The sequence below is a fragment of the Mesoplodon mirus genome (genome assembly GCF_964341445.2).
Source record: "Mesoplodon mirus genome assembly, chromosome: X".
Taxonomy (NCBI): Eukaryota; Metazoa; Chordata; class Mammalia; order Artiodactyla; family Ziphiidae; genus Mesoplodon; species Mesoplodon mirus.
Genome location: NC_138981.1, coordinates 9,864,916 through 9,891,417, shown reverse-complemented (window position 1 = coordinate 9,891,417; position 26,502 = coordinate 9,864,916). Strand labels below are relative to the sequence as shown.

Here is a 26,502-nt window from a genome sequence, read left to right as displayed (position 1 = left end):
ACACGCTAAAGATAAGGTAAATGTAGTAAAATGGTAACAACTGGTGAATCTGGGTGAAGGATATCAAACAGCTCATTTACTACTCTTGCATCTTTTTCATTAGGCTGAAATTATTTCAAACTGAAAAGTGAAAATTTAAAAGCACCATGGAACCTCACTCAATATTTTGTAATCACCTATAGGGGAAGAGAATCTGAAGAATATATATCTATATCTATATATCTATATATATATCTGAATTGCTGTGCTGTACACCTGAAACTAACATGATATTGTAAATCAACTATACTACAATAAGAAAAAAGCACCAAGGGCCTCCCTGGTGGCGCAGTGGTTGGGAGTCCGCCTGCCGATGCAGGGGACACGGGTTCGTGCCCTGGTCCGGGAAGATCCCACATGCCGCGGAGCGGCTGGGCCCGTGAGCCATGGCCGCTGAGCCTGCACGTCCAGAGCCTGCGCTCCGCAACAGGAGAGGCCACAACAGTGAGAGGCCCGCGTAACGCAAAAAAAAAAAAAAAAAAGAAAAAAGCACCATGGAATCCTTTCATAATACATTGAGCTTGGGGTGAGGGACGAAGAGAGAGAAGATCCCAAACGAAAGAATTCAGGGGGGAAAACCCCACAGTTAATCCATCCCACAATGTTAATATGAAACATGCCCTGGTTCTCACGTACCTGAACATACAGATACTCGAAAGCAACTGGATCTCGCCTTAAAAGGTCAATTGGATCCTTTGGGACGAAGCTAATTCGGAAAAGACATCTCATCTTATGCGAGCTGGGCCTCTGGGTCACCTAGAAGAGCAGACCAATGACAAAAGAATCCTTCAGTGCCGGCAGAAAGGGCTGAGGAGCAGAAGCAAAGGCAGCTTCCTTTGGACACTGAGGAAGGAAGCGGGTGAGGTGCTTTTAGTATTTGTCATACATACTCATTCCCTGAACACCGCACGTACCTGTGACCTAGGTCACGTTCCCCCAAAGCAGTCCCTGAAATGAGGGACTTCAATAAGGAACTGCTCCCAGGAGAGGTCAGTGAGGGAGCGGGGGAAGCAGGTCAGACAGGAGAGGAACCTGCTCAGGTCAGCCCAGCAGGGGTGGCTACAGGCTGTCCTGAGGGAGACTCTGGTGGGAAACCTACAGCATGGAGCCTCTGGGATCACAGGTAAGTCATTGGTTTCGGGCTGTCCCAGGGGGATGTGAATTTCCAGGTATGGACAGGATGGGCGCCAGCAGTCTGAGGGCAGTCCTCTGAAGAAGATCTGCAGATGCTGGCTGTTGTGACAGTCACACACTCAAGCGAGGCTGGGGGTAGGGGGCGCAGAAGGGGACCCGGGGGTAGGAGCACAGAGACTGGCCACTACAATTTATTACTGTGTAACACTGCTGTGGGTTTTTTCCTCAATTAGACTCCAGAGGGACGGTAGCAATGAAAGCATGACAGTGGCAACTTGGATGACATCCAGCTGGAAAGCTGGAGGACAGAGGTTTTGGCCCGTTCACTAAATTCGGAGTCCACAGGTTTCCAAACTACCCAAACTTCTGCTATCATGATTTGTCCAAATTGTTCAAAGGGGCTTAGAATACACCACGGGTCCTTCAGGGTTAAGGACCATGGATCATTTTGAGTTGCTTTCCTTTTCCCCAGCATGGTATGTGCCAACTACTAGGTCTTAGTTTCTTAATTCTTTTTGCAACAAAAGGGAATCAATCAATGAACGGTAGGTGCTTCATACACAGCTGAATGAATGAAAGACACTGGACTTCAAGAAAGAAGGTAAAAGAAAAGTAAAAAAATAACAAACAAAAAAAGATTTAAAAAGAAAGAAGGTAAAAGCTCTTCAATTTCCCTTAAAGAGGTCAGTGCGATGAAACTAAAACCATGCAGCAGGAACCCACACGGTTGTTCTACTTGTAGTTTTGTGCACTTGGATGTACTTTTTAATGCACTTGCATGCAGTTTCATGTACTTGTAACTACTTTTATGCAGGGGACAAACCTGGCAAAATAAAAATGTTTGTGAACTGTAATTTAAAAGTTCAGGGCCTCCCTGGTGGCGCAGTGGTTGAGAGTCCACCTGCCGATGCAGGGGACGCGGGTTTGTGCCCCGGTCTGGAAGGATCCCACGTGCCGCGGAGCGGCTGGGCCCGTGAGCCATGGCCGCTGAGCCTGCGCGTCCGGAGCCTGTGCTCCGCAACGGAGAGGCCACAACAGTGAGAGGCCCGTGTAACGCAAAATAAATAAATAAATAAAATAAAATAAAATAAAATAAAAGTTCAAAATAGGGAGTTGCCTGGTGGCCTCGTGGTTAGGATCCTGGGCTCTCACTGCTGGGGCCCGGGTTCAATCCCTGGTCAGGGAGCTGAGATCCCACAAGCCATGCAGTGCAGTCAAAAAAAAAAAAATCAAAATAAAATAGTAATAGCTTTACTGAGTTATCGGAGTGCACGTGCACACACACACATTCTGAGAGTTTACATTGCTAACTTTGTTATATAGAAGAATTCCAAGGGGAAAACACATCCCACGTCTAAAGGTATACTGGGCATCCTGAGAAGCAGTAACACTGAACCAGCTTTCTGTCTGTGGGCAGGATTGCAAAGCTGAGTGAAGTCAGGAGCCCAGGGGATCCAGGCTGCTCATCACTGGCTGACGGTAAAGCAAACCAGGAAGAAGGATGCGTGGGACCCTAAGAGACCTGGGGTGCTGGCAGGGCTGCTGTTGAGTGTCACAGTGACATAATGGTGTTTTGTCAGAAGGTCCTGTCTGATGTCAGAAAGTCAGAGATCATCTTATCTCCGGCTCCTTTAATTACACGTTAGAATCTGTCCTGAATTTTCCGTAAGCCTCCTTGAGTTTATTTTTATCATTAGTAGGTTACACTAGTTTTGGGAAATAAGTGAATGTAATGCAAAAACATGCTTTAGACTCATTAGAAGTGGCAGTCCATGAGAATAAGTCTCTAAAACAAGCAAAAAAACAATTTCTTGGAAACTTTAAGTAGTATGTAATGACAATGTTACTTTCTAGACAGAAGTTTAGTGTCAAACTGCCAGAAATTCAGGTAGAGTCGCTTAAAAGTTCCTTGGGAGTTTTCATCACAGTTAAATGTTTTAAAATAATTTTTGTTATTGGACAAATTCCTTATACTTACTCCCCAATTCTATCATGCCTATAAATATTTCATAGGTGAAAGTTTTCATATGTATTGAATTCAAAGGCATATAGCTGGTTTGTTTCAGGATATTTAAACAATCAGTTTTCTAGAGATAATACTTGAGTTTTAGCACTTTGCTTTTAGTTCTGATTAAAAACAAAACAAAGCCTCTTCTAGAAAGATAAGGGAAGAAGCATTGTTAGAGGCTTTTTGTTTCCTTCTAAGTTTTTTGTTTTGTTTTGTTTTTTGGGGTTTTTTTTGGCCGAGCCGCCCCGGTTTCCTGACCAGGGATTGAAGCCGGGCCACTGCAGTGAAAGCGCTGAGTCCTAACCACTGGACTGCCAGGGAATCCCTCTGTTTTTTTTTTTTTTTGAAGGCATCATTACATTTATTTTTGGCCCTGTATGAGTCCTACCACACCAGGCCCCCCGTCCCCCCGCCTCATCCAGCCCCACGCATTCCCACGCATGGCCTGGACCCGAGGGACTACAACTCCCGGCAGGCTTTGCAGCAGGAGCCTGTAGCCAGGGTCTCCTGGGAAAAGTATTGCAGGTGGGCTTCACCAGCACACTAATTAAAAAGGCCAGTAGGGGAGAGTAAATTAAGCTCTGATTGGGAGATACTGGAGGAGGTAAAGCAAAAAGACCTGGGGTTTATTCTTGGCCCTTAGGGAAAAGGAGTTTTGACCTTGCTACCCGCGGAGTAGGAGGGTGGCCAGCGCCAAAGGTCCTGATGGAAGAGAAAGCCGGGAGAAACTCCTCTTCTAATGTTTTAAAAGAAGTCTAAAAATTGGAAATCAATCCGGAATGAGAAGTTATGGTTACCTAGCATCAGAAGAGACTTTGAAAGAACCTCTGTCCAGCTAAATCAGCATGAAGCTTTCCCATAAAGGCTGGGTGGTAGGTAGAAATTCAGGGGGAAAGTAGAAATAGAAATATCAAAAAGTTGTGGGTGGTTTCATTAGACTCATAGTAACTGGCTGTCTGCCCACATCCCCTTGGCATTTACTGCTCCAAGCTGAAGGCTATTTACTGCAAACACCTGTGACTATCTGCCAGCACAGGGCAAACCAGCACAGCCAGCGAGCAGTTGTCCTTAGGAGAAGCCCACCCCCAACTATGGACAGGATGTTAGCGTACGAAGCCCCAGCCCCCTCGCCCTCGGGTGGGATACCTCTGAGGCACGTTCTCTGCTGGTTCCCTGTGTCCCCAGCAGGATTGCGCTCCAGGTGCCCACAGTGGAAACTGGCTTGATTACACACTCTTTGTTGGCGTCCCCATTTCCCCATTTCCCCTCCCATTCCTCTCCCAGTATTGCCCGATGTCACCTCCCAAATAAACCACTGACATCCAAATCCTTGTCTCAAGGTTGGCTTCTGGAGGAACTCAGAGCCAAACACTGACCTTTCACGTGTGGGATTCTGTGTATCAGGGGTTGTTCCCCTATAACAAAGAATAAACAACTCGTCTGTTTCCAAGCGTGTTTTGGCACAGGTTAAAATAATAAACAATTAGATGTGATTCAAAATATCAATAGGTAGATTTAAACGTGATAAAAATAAAAGGTCAAGTTTAGAGAGAGGAATATAAATGAACACAAATGATAGCTTTGTAACGAATTCATTGCATCGAGTTTTACTAAATTGAGAGAGTCAGGGATATCTGCGGGACCTGACGTGTAGCTTTTAATTGTGCGACAACCGAAAGGCAATCGAGCGTGATGACACTTTCTGCTACTCCATCCGTCTGGGGGTGACTTGACTCCCTGCCTCTCCTCCTGGTGTCCCCTCACGCCCCCCTCCATAACGTCCCCTCTTCAGTGAACTCTCCTACATAAGAGGAATTTGTTGAAATCCCTTATACACCCAACAAAGACACTGCTTGTGTGGAATCACAAGGAAAGTCAGGGTGCTGTGCTGAATTCAGCAGCCAAGCAACTCGCTTGTCTCCCCAGAGAACAGATGGGGGTGGCATCTTGGTGACCAGGAGCTGGGACACATTGGTGGGTCACATATTTACAGTGGGCACGATGGGGCAGGCATTTCAGGCTTCCAAAAACAGTCTGAGGTAGGTACCCGGAACTTAAAAGAACGAAATATGATTTTGGCTTAATTTAAATAATCGCAGAAAGCATTTCTTTTTAATAGTTTCTAGAGATCAATGATCAAAACAGGTGAACAAGTCATTACCATAACATAAAATACAATTCTGCAGAGCCATATCCCCAGTGAGTCACTGCTGAGTCTTTGACAATTCTGTTTGTGAGATCAACTGACAGTCTATGAAAAATTGACAAAAGGGAAACATCACCTTGAGGTGTAAAATCCATTATGAATGCCAGTGCTCCCTATAGTGGGGCTGCCCAGGGCTGTGGGGAAGGTATTTAAAGGATTCAAGGACAGGGGAGCTCTGGGCAGGGCAGCCTCTGCTCTCAGGGGCAGCACGGGCACTGGGGGCATAATTCACACACCTGAGTTAGGGTCTCCTGTTCATGAAGCAGGAGCAGCTTTGTTCCGGCCCCTTCCATCCTCTGCTCCAGCATGAGGGAGAAGTGTTCGATGCCTTTGATGGACAGTTTCTCTTGAAGGGTTAGGATGACGTCCTTACAGAGGAAACAGACAAGATGCGATCAGAATCAAGGCAGCCCTTTTGTAGATTCCACATAAAAATGAACTTATATACAAAACAGAAATGGACCCACAGACATAGAAAACAAACTTATGGTTATCAAAAGGGAAAGAGGGGAGGGATAAATTAAGAGTTTGGGATGAACATACACACACCACTACGTATAAAATAACCAACAAGGACCTACTGTATGGCACAGTATTTTGTACTAACCTATAGGGGAAAAGAGTCTGAATATATATGTAACCGAATCACTTTATAGAGCTTGGCAACAGATTGTGCAGTGTAGTCGGCCCAGTTCCCCTCCTTCTAAATGGGGTGGCAATTAAACCACCTCTGAAAGTGGTCTACATGCCTGCATGCCAAATCCAGTCCACCACCTGTTTTTGTAAAATAGGTTTTATTGGAACCCAGTCTTGCTCATCTGTTTATGTATTGGCCGCTTTCGTGCGCTGCATGGGCAGACCTGAACTTGGTGGCAATGGAGGCTGTGTGGCCTGTGATGCCTAAATTATTATATTTGCTATCTGGCCCTTTACAGAAAACGTTTGCCGCCCCCTAGCCTACCCCTCTGTAAGAGCACGTGGTAGTGGTGAGGAACGTGGGCTCTGCAGAGAGTCTGGCTTCCGCCCTGACTCCACTTTGTATTAGCTGGCAGCTTAAGGCAAGTTACTTACCTTCTAGGCACCTTAGTGTCCCTGTCAACCGGGGGTAATAATAATACCTGCCTCGGAATAGACACCAGGACCAAATGAGTTCAGACATAGACAGCATTTATTACAGCACTTAGGGCACCATATTGAGAAAAGAAAGTTTCACATAATGACGTGCGCGGAAGTCATTCTGGCTTATGCATGACTTAACTTGAAGTTTTGTCTTGTTTGGCTGCACCAGGTCTTAGTTGTGGCATACAGGCTCACAGCTGTGGCATGCATGCAGGATCTAGTTCCCCGACCAGGGATGGAACCTGGGCCCCCTGCATTGGGAGCCCGGAGTCTTACCCACTGCGCCAACAGGGAAGCCCCAAGTTAACTTGAATTTTATGCTAATTTGAACAGTCCGTTTGTGGCCTATCAAACATTGTACATCTGCCTTAATTATTTTTTTTTATTATTATTATTTTTTAAATTTATTTATTTATTTATTTTTGGCTGTGTTGGGTCTTCATTTCTGTGCGAGGGCTTTCTCTAGTTGCGGCGAGCGGGGGCCACTCTTCATCGCGGTGCGCGGGCCTCTTACTGGCGTGGCCTCTCTTGTTGCGGAGCACAAGCTCCAGATGCGCAGGCTCAGTAGTTGTGGCTCACGGGCCCAGTTGCTCCGCGGCATGTGGGATCTTCACAGACCAGGGCTCGAACCCGTGTCCCCTGCACTGGCAGGCAGATTCTCAACTACTGCGCCACCAAGGAAGCCCTGCCTTAATTATTAAAGAAAAGGGCACACTGACCAGAAGTCAAGAATGTCCACGTTAAAAATAAAGATTAAAAGGCTCCCTTCCTGGGATACCAATGCTGGTCCTGTTTCAATGATAAGACTCCCTTCCCAGGTGCCAAGGTCATACTGACTCGCTGTGTACATGCTGGTCTAGTTTTTTTTGAAATCCTGAAGAAATGTATTCCTGACTTAATGTTCTTTTTTTCTGAAAAGATATAAAACTGTGCTTGAAAACCATGCTTTTCTGGAGCAGTTTCTCAGAGTAATCTGGGAAGCTGGCTTCCAGGCTACAGTCCTCAGTTTAGCTGAAATAAAACTCTTTTCTATTCTTGTTATTGATTGTTTATTGATTATTTTTGTCGACAAGGATGATATACATATATTAGCTTTTAGTTTAAGTCTCCGGGGAAGGTAGAATGAGCAAGCTTTGTCAGCGATCCTTCACGGGATTCAACATTTATGATCAGAAAGGTGTTCTATACACAAGCACAAGGGGACTGCAATGTAAACAAATGTCCTCAACCATTACTTTTTTCATGTACTTGAAAACTAGTAAGTGATCTCTCTTCAAAGATAATTAATACTCAGATGCTAAAATCCCACAGAGCAACATTTGACAATTTCTGGAGACATTTTTGGTTGTCACAACGGGGCTGGGGATGCTACTGGCATCAAGGAATTTTCTGGTCCAAAGGATCGACAATGTCAAGGGAGAGAAACCCGGCCATACATAGAAGTTTTTTTTAAATTGCTCTTTCTGGGGTTTTGATTCTTCCCCGTGGACGGTTTTCAATTTCTTCTGGCTCCTTTAAAACAAAGATCCCCATACCTACCCACCACCAAAAAAATCATTCAACAGAAATTCTGTGACTATACTGAATTTCTTAAAAAGATTCTGTTTCATAAGTTTTGCTCAAGACCCAGACAAGAGAAAAGAAAACCAGCCTCTGTGTGGCAACACATATTTTATAAAACATTCTCCTGAGTCACCAGGGAGGACACGTGCTAGCAATAGTGTTTTCCTGTTGTGACTCTGTAAGCAAGAATTTTGGCAAGTTTTATTAAACAGCATCATATCCCTTTCATACGTATACTATTTCCAGTTTACGCCTGCCACTCTGCATCCATGGTGATAATGAGGCTGTTAGGCACAAGCTAAGATAGCTTTAATTTGATGTGAACTCTTGGCATTGCTCCCCATCTTGTCATTGTCAGCTGCCATCCTCAGGGAAATCAAACTTAGTCTGGGGTGGGTTCCTATAACCAAGAGGCCAGAGGGAATTAACACCAGGGCTCTCTTTTAAATTTAGATTTATTTCTGCTAAGAAATGCATTCAAGTCTTTACTTATATCTTCAGACGGGTAAGGGCTCCAATGGCAAGGAGCTTTTCTGACCAGCTGGTATCACAGAACAAGCCACAGTATCAGAGGGAGTTGAAACAATGTAGCTCTTTGGGGTTAGGTCAGGGGTCTTCAAACTAGAGCCTGGCCCCTTCCTTTCAAATCTGGCCAAGGCCATTCATTTACATATTATCTGTATAGTAAAGGATGAGTCTTGCCTGAAGAAAGGTTTGCCTCTTTGCCCCTGGCTCTTGGGAGGTAACCTCTAAGCCCTTGGAGTATCCTGCCTGATAGAGGTGTCTTTGTTCACTGAGTGGGGGGTGTGTGTGTGTGTGTGTGTCTTGGGCTACACTGGATAGTCTATGCTAACGATGGGATTCATGGTGGTGACCCTGGACCATGTGGTATCAGCTCACCTCTGGAGGGGCAGGGTGCTAAGGTCAGCCACACAGGTGGGCAGCTGTGTCTAAGTGGACAACCCCCAATAAAAATTCTGGACACCAAGGCTCGGGCGAGCTTCCCTGGTTGGCAGTACCCCGTGCACACATCAGTGCTGGGAGAAGTAAGCGCTGTCGGCATGACTCCCGGGGGGAAGGATGGCTGGGGGCTCTCTGCCTGTAACTGCGAGGATACTAACGTGCTGCGTTCTGTGAGGGCTTCGAGTGAATTATTAAAGCTGAGGGTGGTCTTAAGGACCTCCTGAACCCACCTGCCTCTGGCTGCTTTCATGAGCCAACAACTGAGTTGAGTAGTTGCAACAGAAAGCAAGTGGCCCACAAAGCCTAAAATATTTACTCTCCAGGCCTTTCCAGGAAAAGTTTGCCAACCACTAAGTTAGCTGGTCAATACTTGGAGTAACATCTCCCTATAAATTGATTTTGAGTAGCAATAAAGGAAAAGGCTTTTTCAGTCGTCACCACTTAAAATTAGCAGTCTTGTACCAAGGAAGTGAATATTCCATCCGCAATGATTTAAGGATAATTTAAATGCTCCCCCATCAATCTAATACTGTCTGCTCTATTACCTGCTAAATCACGACCTATTTCAAGCAATTCAGAACAAGCTGCTTGTGGTATCATGGCAATAAGAATGCACAGCGAGTTGGCCTTGGCGGAAATAATTCCACTCATAAGGTCTATGCTGATTAATTATTAAAAAATGAGAATTAGAGGTTGACTATTGGTAGACTTTTTTTTAATACAAAGTTGATATTCTCTTGATACATTATTGTACAGATCATCACTAGGTACCCTTTTTTTTTTTTTTTAACCTCAATAGAACCCTTTTTATTGTGCCATTTGAAGAAAGCCTATTTTAGGCTGATAGAACTTCTGGGAGAAATCAGTTTCTGAACACACCTTTGTCCAATAAGATAGAGAATATGCACTTTTCTCCCCCAGGAAGGAAACGTGGGGGCAAAGAACCCATACGCTTTGTTATACCAGGTGAGAACTCATTAGGTATAACTCACCTGTGGCTCTGAAATAACAGGATTGCTTTGTGACTCTTCCTTTTCACCCTTCTCCTAAAAGTACACCTCATTTCTGCCTTTTTATGTACCATTTCCATGAAATTGGTTACAGCAATTGAAAGTAAATGTTATCTTTACATTATTCTATCCCTTGTTTTTTGCTGGACACCAAAGTAGCAGATACTCAATTAACATCTAACATCTTAATCATCTCCGTGGCTGACATGGCTGAGAAATCGTGCTGGCTTTGGGCAGGGTGCCAAGCCTTCTTGGTGACAGTCACACTATTTTCATTAATTTTCAGCTGTATTAAAATGACTAGCCCTAGTATCTCATGACTGATAGCATATTATATTGTTTTGCAACACACACACACACACACACACACACACACGCAGAGCAGAACCTTGTTAAATTTTTTGTTCGTATTTGTGTTTAAGTATTTACACGCTACCTTATTTGGAAACAACCAAAAAAAATCTCAGAAATAAACAAATAGTTCTGAATGAAGGTACACCACACAAGACTCACAGTGGGACTTCCACACCGTACCTGGCAGTGTCCAGGTACACAGTTCAGCGGGTCCTCTTACCTTTATGGAGGTGGTGCAGTCAAAGCGAAACGATTTGGTCTGCCCATTTTCCAGATAGACTTTCAGGACGTTTGGCATAAAAAGAAGTGAATTATCCTTAACAGTTTCCTATTTAACAAAAAAAAAAAAAAAAAGAAAGAAAAAAAGAGGAGGGGGTGTAAGTCAGTTGAATTAGGATTCTGCCCTTTGTAGAAGCAGCATATATCTGCAATTTATTCTAATCACAGCATAAAAGAATAAAAAATCAAACTCCCTAAGGCCAACCAAAGTATCCCTTTGGTGATATCTGAGTTCAGCTGTTCATAGCAAAATTCTTCTCTTCTAGCTAATAACTCAGCTGAATCATCTAAAAGAACTTTTCCCGTCAGAAGATCGATCAGATAAGTTTTTTTTTAAAATTTAAATCAAGGTTTCCCACTAGAAAACGCAATGACAGAAATAATACCTTTGTAATTAGACCACAATGTTTGGGACCACAAGGCCAGACTTTAGCAGAGCAGCGTGTCTTAAACAGAAAGAGGACCAGCAATGATGATGTTTCACATGATGCCTGTTGGCAGGGGTCATGATGGCAAATCACAAGCATTAACAAGCTTCAAGTTTAAAGTAATTTTGTGAAATGATTTTTAACCCATTTAGAGATGCTCCTCAAACTCCAAGGGGATATATGAGGAAAGGGCTATTGTGTTAAAAGAATAAAACACTGCCTGTAACAAACAGATAACTTAAAAATAAGTCAAAAAGAGATGTTTGAAGCGCAACCAAAAGTAAACAAAAGACACACATTCCTTTGAATTTTCTCTTCAACTGGAAGCGGGGAGAGATGAAAGGGGGAGCAGGAAGGCAAGTTGGGTGAGTTCCACGAACACGTGGTTGGTCATGAAGTCACAGGAGTGCAGGGGAAGTCAGCAATCATGAAAGCGTTAAGTCCCTTGTTTTACAGATGAGGAAACTGAGAGGAGATGGCCAGAGATTTGCTAACGTCCTACAGTTGGTCCAGGCGGTTTCAGTCCCTGAGCACGTCTGCAACAGGCTCATGCCTTTCGCTTCCTGTTTCTTTCTCTGACTCCCCTCCCCTCCTCTCTACTCCTGAGGGCTTCACACACGACTTTCCTGATGCCCAATTCGCTGAGTTAGAGTGGCTCCAAGTCCAGAAGGAAGGCCACACAACGACTCAGAAAAGCAAGAGGAGACCGGAAAGGAAGCCGGTCACAAAGGCTGAGGGGCAGACAGCAGATCGAATGTCCCTGCCATGCTCAGGCCTGTGGCGAGGCTGCGGAGGCTGCAGGAGATGATCGACCCCCAGAGCTGTCCCCACACACCAGCTGCTTTTTATCCAGGGACAAAGGGAAGCTGCCACAGCAGCTCCTGGAATCATATTCTCTCTAAAGATGCATAAACTGATTGCCCAATCTCATGCTCAGAAGCTTGAGAAAAGATGAGGTAAGTTTCCCACGACCCTCTGTGTCATAGTCATTCCTCTGGGACTGGAACTAACAGCCTTAAACTGGGACAGTCTTGTTCTGAAATGAGAATTATGGTAAGTCTGCATCCAGAGTGATGGGGGTTCACCGAGAGGAACAGAACAGACCGTGGTGTGAAAGGGGGCAGAGGGGATGGGGTGGGACATGGCCATTGGGAGGACAAGGCCACAGCTAAAATGTACATGGGGCAGCACAGCCTTAGGCCCCATCCCACAAACATCACAACAGTTTGACAGATTGGCCAGTTAAGCCCCTGGATTCCGAGTGGGGCAGACGCAGGTCAGCAAGTTTGGGCCAGAAGACACCTGCCACCATGAGCATCTTGCCCAGGATATGCAGGCCTCTATCTTCCAATTCAAATCCAGGACCGCCCTCAGGGAAGAGTCTGTGGCCCTTCGCAAGTATATCATGGATGAGATTTTTATCCCTTTGAGTTTATTTAAACAACAAAACCTCGACAACAAAAGGTGGCATTTCAAAGGTCCAAAAATATGAGCTTGCTAAAAACTAAAAATACTAGGTTGTATTTTTGGGGAAAAAATCGAAAATAAGCATCCTATCAATGTTTGCATCCTTCATTTTGAAGATCAATTATGTGCCTGAGTAATCATGATTCCTATCAAGACCTATTGATGGAGGTCTGGGCAGTATTTCTTCACTCCTGGTTGCATACAGGAAACTTTTCCCATCATTTTAACTTCTTTCCATTTTGATTAGTTGAAAGAACAGAGACATTTTATTTTGGATACGGAAAACCTCAGGGGAAACCCTTCTCAAAATATAGAATGGGCTGTTATATGGGAGAATGCGTAGTTGGCAGAATGGGGAGAAATAGGTGCAAGTTTCAAAGAGGCATATTCTACTCAACGTGAGGCAATGCCAAGTGATCTCAAATCAAATGAACTCCTTTGTAAAGTAGTGAAGTCTCTAACTCTGGAAGCATTCAAGGAAATACCGGACTGCTATGTATTCTGGGTTTGTAAGAAGGAATACAGCTGGCACAACCTGGCGATCTCTCAAGCCATCTACAATCCTGAGATTTGACACCCCTGTGAAATCCAACAACCAATTCTGAACTGATCATTCCAGCGGGGTGACTGGCTCTGCTTAGTGCAAAGCCCCTACCTCAAGGCCTCTCTCTGAGTCACCAGCGGGTGTCTGTCAACTCACCGACACTTGGCCGTTGATGATGACCTCCTCGGAGAATCGCACTTTGACTGGATTGGACTTTAACCTTGCCTTTTTTGCAGCACTAATAAATGCTGATTTGGGAGACTAGAAAATAAGAAAACATTTGATCTGATTATTGGTAACGTAAGGCCAACCTTGTAAGAATTGTTTCCTATCTTTCTCCTCCCAGATATTTAACATTTTTGCTAGTGTTTGGTGCATGCCCAATTCAAGGACTAAATACAAATTATGGATGCAGCTGAAACCCTGTTATGCTCATCAAGCAATAAGTTTGATTTAGCCACCAGACCAGAACGATAGACAGCATGTTCCATGTTCCTACTGAGCACATTTCCAAGGACCTTGTAAAATGACAGTTGTGGAAGTGCATAAATCCTGCTTTCAATACGGAGCTTTGAGTACCATGCGGAAGGTGAGGTGGTAGGCAAATCTCATGTTGGGGTTACGACAAGTTGCTCATTAGTTATGTATTTTAACAAGGTGGAGAAGAGCCACTGATAGTTCTAAAACGATTGATAATCCTACTGTTATTCACATTAATGGTATATGGGCACGTGAGCAGGTAAGGGTACACACACACACACGTGCAAAAGCTCCAATGAGCCCCAAACTTGAGTTTCAGCCTCTTACTGGTAACCTGTGATCCTATGACCTTACTTAGAAGTGAAAGGTAGAGAGGAGACCTCGACTTAGAAGTGAAAGTCAACTGAATCACTTTGCTGCACGGCAGTAATTAACCCAACCTTGTAAATCGACTATACTTCAATAAAATAAATAAGAAATAATATCGAAAAAAAAAAGGTCGACTTCATGTTCTGCCTCATCTCATAGGCCCTCTGTACTGTCTTTCATTGGAAAGAGGGGCTGAGGGATTCAGTTGGTCTCCCTCAGAAATGGAAAGGACAATGACAAAACCTGCTTGGAGGCTGTGATCCTGGTCAACTGCCTTCATCTGAGAATCAGCCTCATTGCACAGTTTTAACAAAGCCCGAGGGGAAGGGAACTCATGTGGTAGGTGCGCTCCCTATCACGTAGCAGGCACCATCTGTTTATTTTGAAAAAGAACTGCATTCTCTATTGAACCTAATATAGAGGTAAATATTTAGCTTGAATCATACAACTGCAATTTTATAGATTAAAATGGTCAAATATTGGAAATGGCACACGGTTCAGCCTAACGTTTCTCATACTATACAGTTCTAAGAGATTGCGGCTGCTGTGTAAAGAATTCTAGTAATTGACTCTAGAATCAACACAGAGGTTCATCCTCCTGTGCATTGCATTAACCTCAAAGCACAGAAGCCAGTTAGGGTGCCCCATACTTTGAATTTCAAGTAAAATGAAAACAATAAAAGGATTCCCATCTTTGTCAAATACAAGTATACTGGAGATCATTTTAAAAACAATATGATGGCATGGATAAGTTAAATGTGGTCTAGCCGTACAATGGAATACTATTCAGCCACAAAAGGAATGAAGACCTGATACAGGCTACAACATGGATGAACCTCGAAAACATCATGATAAGTGAAAGAAACCAGACACAAAAGGCCACACATTGTATGATTCGATTCCACTTATATGAAATGTCCAGAATAGGAAAATTCTGTCTCCTTGGAATAGAGACAGAAAGCAGATTAGTGGTTGCCAGGGGCTGGGGAGGGTGGTGAGGAGAATGTGGAGTGACTGTTTAATGGGTATGGGGTTTCCTCTTGGGGTGATGAAAATGTCCTGGAACTTGATAGTGGCAATGGTTGCATACGATTCTGAATGTACTTAATGCCACAGAACTGTACACTTAAAAATGGTTAAAATGGTAGATTTACGATATGTGTATGTTGTTATAATAAAACAAACATTGTTGGAAAAACACATGATAAAACATGTGGATGTGTATTCCTGGGTGGAGTTCTGCCTTAATGCTCAGAAAATCCTATTATTTCAAAAGTTCCCCTGTGTCTTAAGGGCGGCATAGATGGATGCTTTGGCCTCCAGAGTTTCAATTCTTCCACTTATGCAAGATGTTTTCAGAGAACGGCTGCCCTTTAAAAACAAAATGAAACAAAAAACCAGAAAAACTCTGAATGGCTCCTCAAAAGAATAGCTTTGAACATGCTCAACGTGACTTTTAAAAGTCCTACTGCAAAGCTGAAGTCATGGGACAGGGATGTTCTCTTCAGTACCGTAATTACAGGCCAAGCTTAGTCACGATGAATGAACAAATCATACTGTAGGGAGTTCATTTGCTTTTGATATGCCATTTTTTAGCTGAAGGGAAAACATTATTCTCCCGTAATGATTTTAAGCAGGGGATATTTACGTTGGCACAATGCGTTTAGCTCAAGTGAAGCAGATGTAATAAAGCTACCCAGAACAGACACTGCTAATTAGATATTTGAATGCAGTAACACCCCACTTCCCCAGCATTGTTTGGGAATAATGTATTTCACATGTGTTCAGTGTGCCAGATACTGAGGTGTATTCCTCTATGCAACTGAATTTTTAAATGTGATATTTTACCTTATTTTCCTAAAATGTTACATAATTCCTTGCTTCAATAAAAAGTATATTTAACAGAATGTAGTTTCTATGCATCTCATTTGATGTATAATCTTAGAATGCAGTGATGTTCCTATGGAAGTACATGGGGTTATTTGCCCCTAAAGTGGTCCCATAGAGCAGAACTGGTCAAGCTGGGGATGCTTGTCTCTTCTGCCTGTAGCTATTGCATGCGCCACTTCTTGGAGCCTCGTTCCTGAATTTATTTCCCACGCCCTAATGACAAACCTGGTAATCTAGGAAAACCAGAAAGAAAACTAGATAGCCAAGGTAGTTAAGTAAATATTATTTTATACATACTTTGAAGTCAACAGACCTGGGATAAGAATCTAAGAATCCATACAAGTTGTATTTTTCTTGTTCTGGATTTGTAACTATTTCATATAATGGACATACATTTTAAAAATTACTTTTTGATGATAAAAACATTAGCTCTACAAGTCTGAAGGTTACTGAATTACAATCAGTAAAGTAATGGCTTCTTCCACTGGCTGGAGTTACCTCTGGTACATGGGGTATGCAAACCAGTCATGACTGCAGTTTTGACTCAGATCTCTCTTTGTGGCTAAAAAATATACAATGTGCACCACCCAAAAACCTGATACATTAATTCCTGGCAACCTGCCGACCAATAGGTGCTGATCACAAGCACTTCATACCCTGTGGTGGAAATGACAAATAATTACTATTTCGAATAATCAAATTTTCCGGCTGTTAATTAATTTTAAGATTAAAAGGCCTCTAATCAACCCCTGCACCTCTTTCCAAATTCGCTGTTGCTAAGATGGCCACGATAGATGGCTGACATGCTCCTGATGCTCTTAGAAGTCATTAGAACTTAGTCTGAAACAAAACTACAGACATAAGATAAATTTCTCAGGGTATATGCTACCATACGCCCCAACAATCCCATTACTGGGCATATACCCTGAGAAAACCATAATTCACAAAGAGTCATGTACCAAAATGTTCATTGAAGCTCTATTTACAATAGCCAGGACATGGAAGCAACCTAAGTGTCCATCAACAGATGAATGGATAAAGAAGATGTGGCACATATATACAATGGAATATTACTCAGCCATAAAAAGAAACGAAACTGAGTTATTTGTAGTGAGGTGGGTGGACCTAGAGTCTGTCATAAAGAGTGAAGTAAGTCAGGAAGAGAAAAACAAATACCGTATGCTAACACATATATATAGAATCTTAAAAAAAAAAAATGGTCATGAAGAACCTAGGGGCAAGATGGGAATAGAGACGCGGACCTACTAGAGAATGGACTTGAGGATACGGAGAGGGGGAAGGGTAAGCTGGGACAAAGTGAGCAAGTGGCACAGACATATATACACTACCAAACGTAAAATAGATAGCTAGTGGGAAGCAGCCGCATAGCACGGGGAGATCAGCTGGGTGCTTTGTGACCACCTAGAGGGGTTGGATAGGGAGGGTGGGAGGGAGGGAGACGCAAGAGGGAAGAGATATGGGAACATATGCATATGTATAACTGATTCACTTTGTTATAAAGCAGAAACTAACACACCATTGTGAAGCAATTACACTCTAATAAAGATGTTAAGAAAAAAAAAAAGATAAATTTCTGAAGCTGAAGTGTAAGGTCTTGAATTTGCCATCCCTGTAGCTCTAAAGGACACTTATATAGTAGGCACTGAGTACATACTTAGTGAGGACTAACTAGCCCACAGTTATCACCGGATGACTTAGTTTGGACATCCCCCAAAGCAGACCCTAAGACCAGGATTCACAAGCAGGTAGCTGATTTGGGAGATGCTCCCAGGGAGCATGGGTAGGTGAGCAGGGGAAGGGAGACAGGGAGGGTGAGGAAGCCAATGAAGCATTCATTGTTAAGTCAGGCACCACTGTGAGCAACTGGCGTTTAACCCTGCTGGGAATGTCTGGGAAACAAGGCAGGCTGTATGCCTCAGAGTTACACTGACTGAGGAGAGAGGCAGCTGGGGTATTTATCCACCAGCTCCTGTCAATCAGTGATGAAGTGGCTGCTCTTCTGAGCGTGAGAATTCCTAGTGGACTGCTCAAAGAGCACTTCTGGCCTATTCCATGAGCATGGCACTGTGGCCAGAAATAACCCACAGGCAAAAAAATCACTGGTGCTCTCAGTTGGAAATTGGGCCGGCATGCTCAGCATGACACATGCCAAGGGGATATTTTCTGGGTTCTGACAATATTGGAGCTTCCATGAGGAGGTGTGTAGCCTCCCTCAGGTATGTGGAACACAGTGAAAGGTAGGCAGGAAGTGAGAGGCAGGCAAGCAGGTCTCTCAATTTTTTGGCCTAGAAGAAACCTGAGGGAAGGTGAATCATGGTAGCTCAGGGATGCCAGAACTGAGAGTGACTTAGCCCAAGTCCCACTGACTTGGAGTTGTATGAGAAGAGGTTATAGAGACTCTTTAAATACTCTCTGTCTCAGGTAATGTTGGACTGGAAAGCTCTGAAAGTTCTAGACTTGGGAACTACGGAAAGGAAAGAGGGGAGCAGCTGGCCAAGAAAGATCTGGAATAAAAATGGTAACAGTATAAGGGAAGAAGATGGTGTGTCAGAAAAAAACAAATAAAATCCATGAGTAACCCAAAAATTCCTCTTATAAAATTCAATCCTGAGGAAAAGCTATTAAATACAGATGAAGATTTATACACAAAGATGTTCTCTGAAGAATTATTTATAATAGAAACACATTAGAGACAGTGGGCTTAATGATGGGTGTTGATTAAGGAAATCTTGGTTCAATGTAATGTTTTACAGCCATGTATATAATGCTTATATAGAATCCTTGATGACATGGGAAAATGCTTGATATATATATGGGAAAATGCTTGATATACTAAGTAAAATGTTTGATATACTTGATGTATATAAAAATATATACATATTTATTATATGCAGAATAAAAGTGTACATGTAATATGATCTCAACTGCTGACAAGGCATTAGAACAAAAAGACTGGAAAGAAATAGGCCAAAATGTTTACACTGGTTGTCTCTGAGGATAAGTATTGCCAGCACATATTTTTCTGCATCTGTATTTCCTTCTGCACTTCCACAATTTTTCTCTAAGAAATAAAGTAAAAATGGTGGAGAGAGAGTCCTCCATAATACTTAAAATAAGAAGGCAAAAACCTGTTAAGAATTATTTCTTATCAAAGAATTTTGGGAATCCTAAGACTTTTCTCCCAAGCTCCCTTGACCTGGGCCTCACTGGAGGTTGATTTCTGTGGCTGGGTCATGTTGGGGTGCCCGGGGGACACGTGGAGTATGGCAAAAAGGTGTAAACATTGGCTCTCTGTCTTGACCAGATCTTATTATGCAGAAGAAATACAACATAAAAAATTGCTGACCAGTAAGCTGCAAAGAAATTAAAATGCTGAATGCTACTATCTGTAATAAAAGTAGAATTTATAGACTTTCTTTTGGTCTGGTGGGTCCTCTGTTTCTGTATGTCAATTCTGGTTGCCAAGAGAATGTTCAGCAAGTACATAAAACCTTTAAAAAAAGCCATTTGCTTGTAGGAAAATCCAAACACAAAAATATAAGTAAAACTTCACAGTCTCTTTTCCCATGTGCACCCCTCTCTCCATTTAATGTATCTATTTAAGTAACTTTGGGGTTTCAACTCTTATCAAGATCAAGAAGCGAAGACTTTAGGTGTGGGACACTGGTTCCCAAGTGGGGGTGATTTTGGTCCTCAGGGAACATTTGACAGTGTCTGGAGACATTTTAGTTGTCACCACTTGGGATAGGATGCTACCGGCATCTAGTGGTAGAGGACAGGGATGCTGCTAAACACACCTCCCAACAGAGAATTCTCCAGCCCAACAGTGCAGATGTTGAGAAACTCTGGGGTAGCATTTAGAATTTGTGCTGGGACTTGAAAGGTGAGAAGGATTTGGTGAGCCGAGGAGGTGGCGGTTGGAGTATGTGATGGGCATTTCAGGAAGGAAGGCTGGTCAAAGTTGAGAATTCATCTACTATGACTGGTCGGGAGAGAGTGACTCTGGGGAACAGAGATGCAACTGTTGGCCATAAGAACAAGCAACACTCCTGAACGTTGACTTTCAATATAGCACAACAGCAGGAGCCAGCTGAACTCCTGGAAAATTCCAGGTTATCTGTTAAAAGGAAGTTCCATGATTCACGGATAGTAATGAGTATTCATATGAATAACAAGTCATGCAGACTCAAATGGCAAAAAAAGCAAGCAAAGCAACAAGACAAAACCTTTAACTTAAATGCAAAACTCCTCTAAATTTACTGTTTGGGGGTAACATGCGACCCCACATTGGAAAAATAACCTGGTTTGGAGTAAAATGGTTCTGATCTTGCATTACTAATAGGTTATAAAGTAGGAAGAGAGAATTCAGGAAAGACAATGCAAGCTTGTAGTTCCGCCAGGAATTTATAGTTGGTCCATCACTTGAGTATGTTAGACATTCACATTGGCTTTACCCAAACACATTTGTTCATTGCAAAGAAATGAAGAAGTGTGGATAGATTTGAAGTAGGTGTGAGTGACAACTGGGTTAAATGAAACAATCTAAAAACAGATGAGCTGTACTTCATATGGAAAGAATCGCCAGGTCACGAGGTGGTGAAGCAGGAAGGCCCTTGGACGGGATGCCACCTGACCTTCTCCTTACACAGATGAGGAAACTGGGGTCCAGAGCAGGTGCGGGGGTCGCCTTTTATACTGTTGGGGACTAGATCTCAAGTCTTGATTCTTTTACCTCCTGCTGTCTCCTTAGATTTCAAATCCAAACATGTGTGTGTGTGTGTAGCTGTTTCAAAGAGTTGGGACTAAAAGTAACATTCAATATTAAACTGTGCTTTTTTTTTTTTTTTTTTTTTTTTGGTGGTATGCGGGCCTCTCACTGTTGTGGCCTCTCCCGTTGCGGACCACAGGCTCCGGACGCGCAGGCTCAGCGGCCATGGCTCACGGGCCCAGCCACTTCGCGGCATGTGGGATCTTCCCAGACCGGGACACGAACCCAAGTCCCCTGCATCGGCAGGCGGACTCTCAACCACTGCGCCACCAGGGAAGCCCTAAACTGTGCTTTTAATATATGTAGTAATGACCCTACGTGGCATAACTTGTGGTCTTGGTTAGTTCAATTTGTGATCTTATCACAAACTTGAATACATATTTTTTTCCTGCCTAAAATGACTAGCCCATAGCGCTTAGAAGGAAAATTCCAGGACAGGGGAGATGAAGAGTTTGGTCAGAAGATGGAGACCGGCAAATGCCAGAGCCTCTGAATTGATGTAGAAATCTCTATGGGGAAGAAAATAAAAGCATAAGTAGGTTGGAATCTCTGCCGCTCCATGTGAAGGCCACACAAGATATTGACAGTAAACGTTTGGGGAAAAATCTGAAGGAATTTGCCTCGGTATTTTTTAGTTCACTGACCATGTATGAAATTCATAAGCAATGGCAAATCTATAGAAATAAATAAATAGTAAATTAGTGGCTGCTTGGGACTGAGGGTAGGAAAAGGGATTCACTGTAAATGGGAATGAGGAATCCAGTTGGGGTGATGGACGTGTTCTCAAACTGGATGGTGGTGATGGCTGTGTACCTCAGTAGACTTTATAAAGATCACGGAATTGTACACTTGAAATGGGTGAATTTTATGATATGCGAATTACACCATGATAAAGTTGTTTTTAAAAGAATCATGGGAACTGAAAGCAGTACTATTTTAATCACTCCCCACCTTCCTGACAAGGCCGCTGAAATGTCCAATGTCTCCACCAAATTATTTAGATGGGGGTAAGAGAAACAACCATGCTTCAACTTCCTACAATTAGATATTCCCTTTAGACTTGTGATGCTTAAGCTGGAAACTTAAGAATCACAAGGAAATTCTTGAGTTCTGTGTCATTTCTAGATGTGAGAGGCACATGGGACTGAAAAGCTGATTTTCAAGTTATTTAGGAAACGCACCACTTTCTTTTCTGTCCAATGAAGGATCTGCTGTCATGGAGTACAAAATACAAATAACCAAGATTTTGGAACTGTGAATGCATGTTATTTCTCTTTGCTGTTAGTCACTGGAGTGGAGTGGGAGGAGGAGACTGGAAGTGCGAGATGGTGTCTGAAAGTCTATTGTAACCCATATCTTTTTATAGATGCACTTTTACTCACAGCACACTTACAGGGTAAGGCTGAATGACAGCGAGGAGTATCGATTCTTTGCAGCTTCTGTAAGAGAGAAAACAAAATATTTATGATATGCGCAGAGCCTGGACTCTATCGGTGACAGTGCTCTTTTAAAACAAAATGTGTGATGCTGGCGAATGTTCCTTGGGCTCCCAGGGCAGAGAATCAAAGGGCTCACAAGTGGGCTTTCAGACCACAAAGAAAACTGGAATCAAATGTTCAGCCAGTGGAAACCTTCCTGTTCGGTTTATATTGGGTGGTATTATCTGCGACACCAAACAGCAGAGCCCTAAAATAAAACTCGCTGAGGGAAGATTGGATTTTAAAAGCATCAACTCAGTCTCTCAAAATTGATTCTCCCCTTCCGATTTTCCTTTAGCCGCTTAAAATGTCTGTGCAATTTTCTGGAAGGGGATAGATTTTTAAAAATTCTATCAATTCATTGAATGTCAGTATCTTCTTAGCATCATGAAAGAAAAATGTCACTGTAGGTTTCTTATGTAAAAACAGTATCCCAGTAAATGTGACTTCCCATACCATGTGGCTTTCTAAGGCTGCAGTAACAATGCCTACGACCTTGGGCTGATAAACATTTCAGATGGGCGCTCATTGGGAAATATTGTTCACCCTAGGGAACACTGTGTGGCCAAAAGCAGAACAATGTAATATAATGGTTTATTTAATTTCCTCCAAGTAACCCAAACCTTTCAAATAACTCGAATCCTTGGGGAAAAATCATATTATGGGTTATAATAGTTTTTCTTCCTTCCTTCCTTTGTTCCTTTTTTATTCTGAGTAGGAGAAAGGTCACTTGCCATTTTCTTGAGGTGGAGCTGACTTTTTTCACTTTAGGAGGTAATTAATTACCTGCTTTTGTGATTTCCTACCCAAATGACTGAAGCGAAGGGGATCTGTGGCAGTGCTGTTCTCTTGGAGAAGCCACGACAAATTGCATTTCTAGCATTAAGTGCTCTTCAGCCCCTTACTATAAGCCCATTGCCTGGGGAGGACCATGTGACTTGCCCCAGCGGCGGTAGGGGTGGCCCCCGACGGAAGGACTCGGGGCAGCGAAGAAGAGAAATTAATGGAGAGGAGAAAGAGGACTACAATTCAAGAACTGGAGGAAGAATCGAATCAGAGCTGATGGCGATGGTGGGGAGGGCCTGCCTGATCCCATCAATTCTTAGCTGCCAAGGGCTGGCAGAAAGCCCCAATAATTGGAGTGGCAGACAGTGTTCCCATTAGAAGGACTAATAGAGCAACAGTGTAATCAAATGAGAATTCCCAGCGGATGGGATGAATGATCTTGCTTTGCTGGTGGCCATGGAGCCCCGTGTAGCAGTTCTGGGGAGCAATCTGGCACCCCTAGGCAAACTTCAGCATCACGAGCACTATGACCCGGCCATTCCACTCTGGTTTACATCACAAAGAAATTCTGCCACTAGCCTTTGAGGGAATGCAGATGAGGATATTCCCTGCTGTGGAATGCATGGAAGTGGAGCACTGGAGGCAAGGTGGGTGTCCAGCTCTAGGAGGGTGGGCGTGTGAATGTATGGATGGAGTGTCGTGGAATGATGCGGCAGGAGGAATCAGCGTGGCAGCCGTGGTGTGGGCCTGTTTGTCCTGCCTGGCCTGCTCTACCCAGTCTGCCCCCAGAGCCCTCAGCAGCAGGCAATGGGCCCAGAACTCATCGTCAGGGCACAGCTGATTGGACCCGAGTGTTGGAATGAGGCCATCAAATGTCCTCTCTCCAGAATCAGAACTAAGAGACACAGACAGCGAGTTGGGAGCCGAGTCACATTTGTGACTGAATAAGAAAGAGTAAAGGTTACAGATGCCAGGGGTCCCCTGAGCAGGCCTGGTTCCCACCATTCCTGAGGGCTGGCTGCTCACCATTTTACATCAGTAAAACAGCTAATGTACAATATCTCAGTTCTGGGAATGGGCTTTTATCTCTCTTTCCTCTCATCTACAAGTACTTAATTATTACTTGCCAGACAAGGAGAATTAAAGCCATAATGCTTTGGGTCCCTTAGGATTCCAATCCTAGAGGGGAAAAAAGATAGAAGCTACATGTATTCATATGTTACAGGGTGCTACGATGACTGAGGCAGATTCAGCTGAGGCCTCATGCCAATCATTCCTACATGCCAAAACAGGGTGCTGCACACTTTCAAAGGAGGTATTAAAAACCACAGTTTGGGACTCTTATTCATCTTGGGGTCTTAATCATGACTTAATTTTAAAAAATGGTAACAGGGAGAGGCCTGTGGAAGCAGCACATGCCCAAAGAGCAGAGGCTATATTTGCAAAATTATTACCCTTCCACTGAGACAGGCCTTAAGTGTGCAATTCCTGTGGACGATATCTGGAAGACACGGTAGAAATGGTGTCCTGGGGTCATTTAATAAAGGCATTGTTCAACTGAGCTTCTTCCAGGGGCAGGAGGGCCTTAGTAGAAAGATGTAGAAGCTAAGGAGTGCTGGACATAGCCAGCCGTTGGGTACCATCTAACTCAAGGGAACTGCAGTCGGAACAACTCAACAGAGAAGTCTTCCAGAAATCTACAACTGTGTCCACAAGTCAACCTACACGATCTTCCATGGACAGAGGAAACCAATGTCGGATTACCTTGGTGCCAATCAAGTGAGAACTTTCCTGCTTTTTACCTCACTGTCCTGGCCTCATTTCAATGTGGAAGGAGCCAAAGCTAGAGAAGAATGTTGGGGAATGCCCCTTAACCCAGTGCAGGCTTCCCAGGCCGGAAATAGGGGCAAGGGAGAAATTCTGTGGAGTTGGCAGTTTTGACTATTACATGACAATTGAACATTTTAATTACAGATTACAGGTTGTTGTGATTACAAGTGTCCAAGTGACTGCAGAAAATTTCTGAACCTGCTCAATACATTTGCAGACCTGCATGAGATTTTAATGAAGACCTGGCCCTGGAGAGCTCTTCTGAACGGGCAATGGGGGAAAAGAACCGTTGCTTTATGATTCCATCCTCTGAGACCTACTTGCTACACTTATCCCCAATTTCTCTTTACTTAAACTGACTTGAATAGATCACATTATTTGAGTCCAAACGATCCTTGACTTAAGACAGTCTGTTCTTAGAACCTGAAGAAGAAACAGTAAAAAGGTAAATGCAAGAATGAGGGGTATGAGGTGGTAGGATGGATGTGCCCACAAGGCTGTGGAAAAAATGCTCATTTTCCCTACAGCAATGCTCAATGGCACTGTATTTATTTGTTCATTTCTGGAAAAAGAAGAAAATATTCACAGCTCCAGTGCAGTCTGTTAGGAGCAGACAAGCTCTGGAGGAGGACTCATTATTCATCTTAGATGCTAACAAAATAAGCATAGACTGCATTAGCTTCCTACTGTTGCTGTAACAAATTACCACAACTTAGTGGCTTAAAACAGCACAGATTTGTTATCTTACAAGTGTGGTGGTCAAAAGTCTGAAACGGGCCTCTCTAGGCTAAAATCAAGGTGTCAATAGGGCTGCATTCATTCTGGAACCCTTTCCAGATTCTGAAGACTTCCTGTATTCCTTGGTTCATGGCCCCTTCCTCCATCTTCAAAACCCAGGCAAAGTAGCATCTTCAAATTTCTCCCTGACTCTCCTGCCTTCCTCTTTCACCTATATGGGCCCTTGTGATTACACTGGGTCCACCTGGATAATCCAGGAAAATTGCTCCATCCTTAACTGAATCACACCTGCAAAGTTACAGGCTCTGGGGATTAGGATGTGGCTGTCTTTAGGGGATCATTACTCTGTCCTATCACAGAAGCTAGCTTCTTTAGTTATTTGGTGCTGCATAACAAATTACCATAAACTCAGCAGCTTAAAACAACACATCCCACACTTTCTATGAAGCAGACAGATGAGTATGATTAACTTGGTCATCTTTCTCAAGTTCTCTGATGAGACCACAATCAAGTGTTGCCCAGGGCTGAGGTCTCATCTGAAAGCTCAGCTGGGAAGGATCCATTTCCTGTAGTTTTTGGCAGGATTAAATTCCTTTTGGGATTGTTGGACCAACGGCCTCAGTTCTTTGCTGGCAGTTGGCTAGAGGTCACCCTCAGTTCCTTGCCACATGTGCCCCCTCAACATGGCAACTTGCTTCAAAAACCAATCAAGGGAGAGGGACTCCTTTGGCAAGATGGAAGGTATAATCTTAGGTAACACAATCATAATCATGCAAGTGATATTCCATCACCTTTGCCATATTCTGTTGGTTAGAAGCAAGTCACAGGTCCCACCCATATTAAAAGAGAAGGAAACACACAAAGTTATGAACAGCAGGAGGCAGGGATCATCCATGGGGCCATCTTAGATTCTGTCTGCCACACCAACAAAGAAAGATTCACAGCCAATTAACCTACAAGTAAGTATCTCAAAAGTAGTGTCCACCCATGACTTCACCTTACACAGAATTTTTTTCTGTCAAGAATGT

At 43.4% G+C, this 26,502-nt stretch overlaps 1 protein-coding gene across 3 annotated transcripts in view; it reads right to left on the bottom strand.

Moving 5' to 3' along the window:
• Positions 1–26,502, bottom strand: part of FRMPD4 (FERM and PDZ domain containing 4) — a gene marked incomplete at both ends in the record, with an annotated part of 745,437 nt that overhangs the window by 24,861 nt on the left and 694,074 nt on the right. For 2 of the 3 annotated variants that reach the window (XM_082608886.1, XM_082608888.1), the window contains 5 exons: positions 676–795; positions 5,624–5,755; positions 10,617–10,724; positions 13,271–13,375; positions 22,036–22,081. In XM_082608886.1, coding sequence (XP_082465012.1) covers positions 676–795; positions 5,624–5,755; positions 10,617–10,724; positions 13,271–13,375; positions 22,036–22,081 — 511 coding nt within the window. Of the gene's footprint in view, positions 1–675; positions 796–5,623; positions 5,756–10,616; positions 10,725–13,270; positions 13,376–22,029; positions 22,082–26,502 lie in introns of all 3 variants that reach the window. The other variant, XM_082608887.1, reaches the window with a different exon arrangement.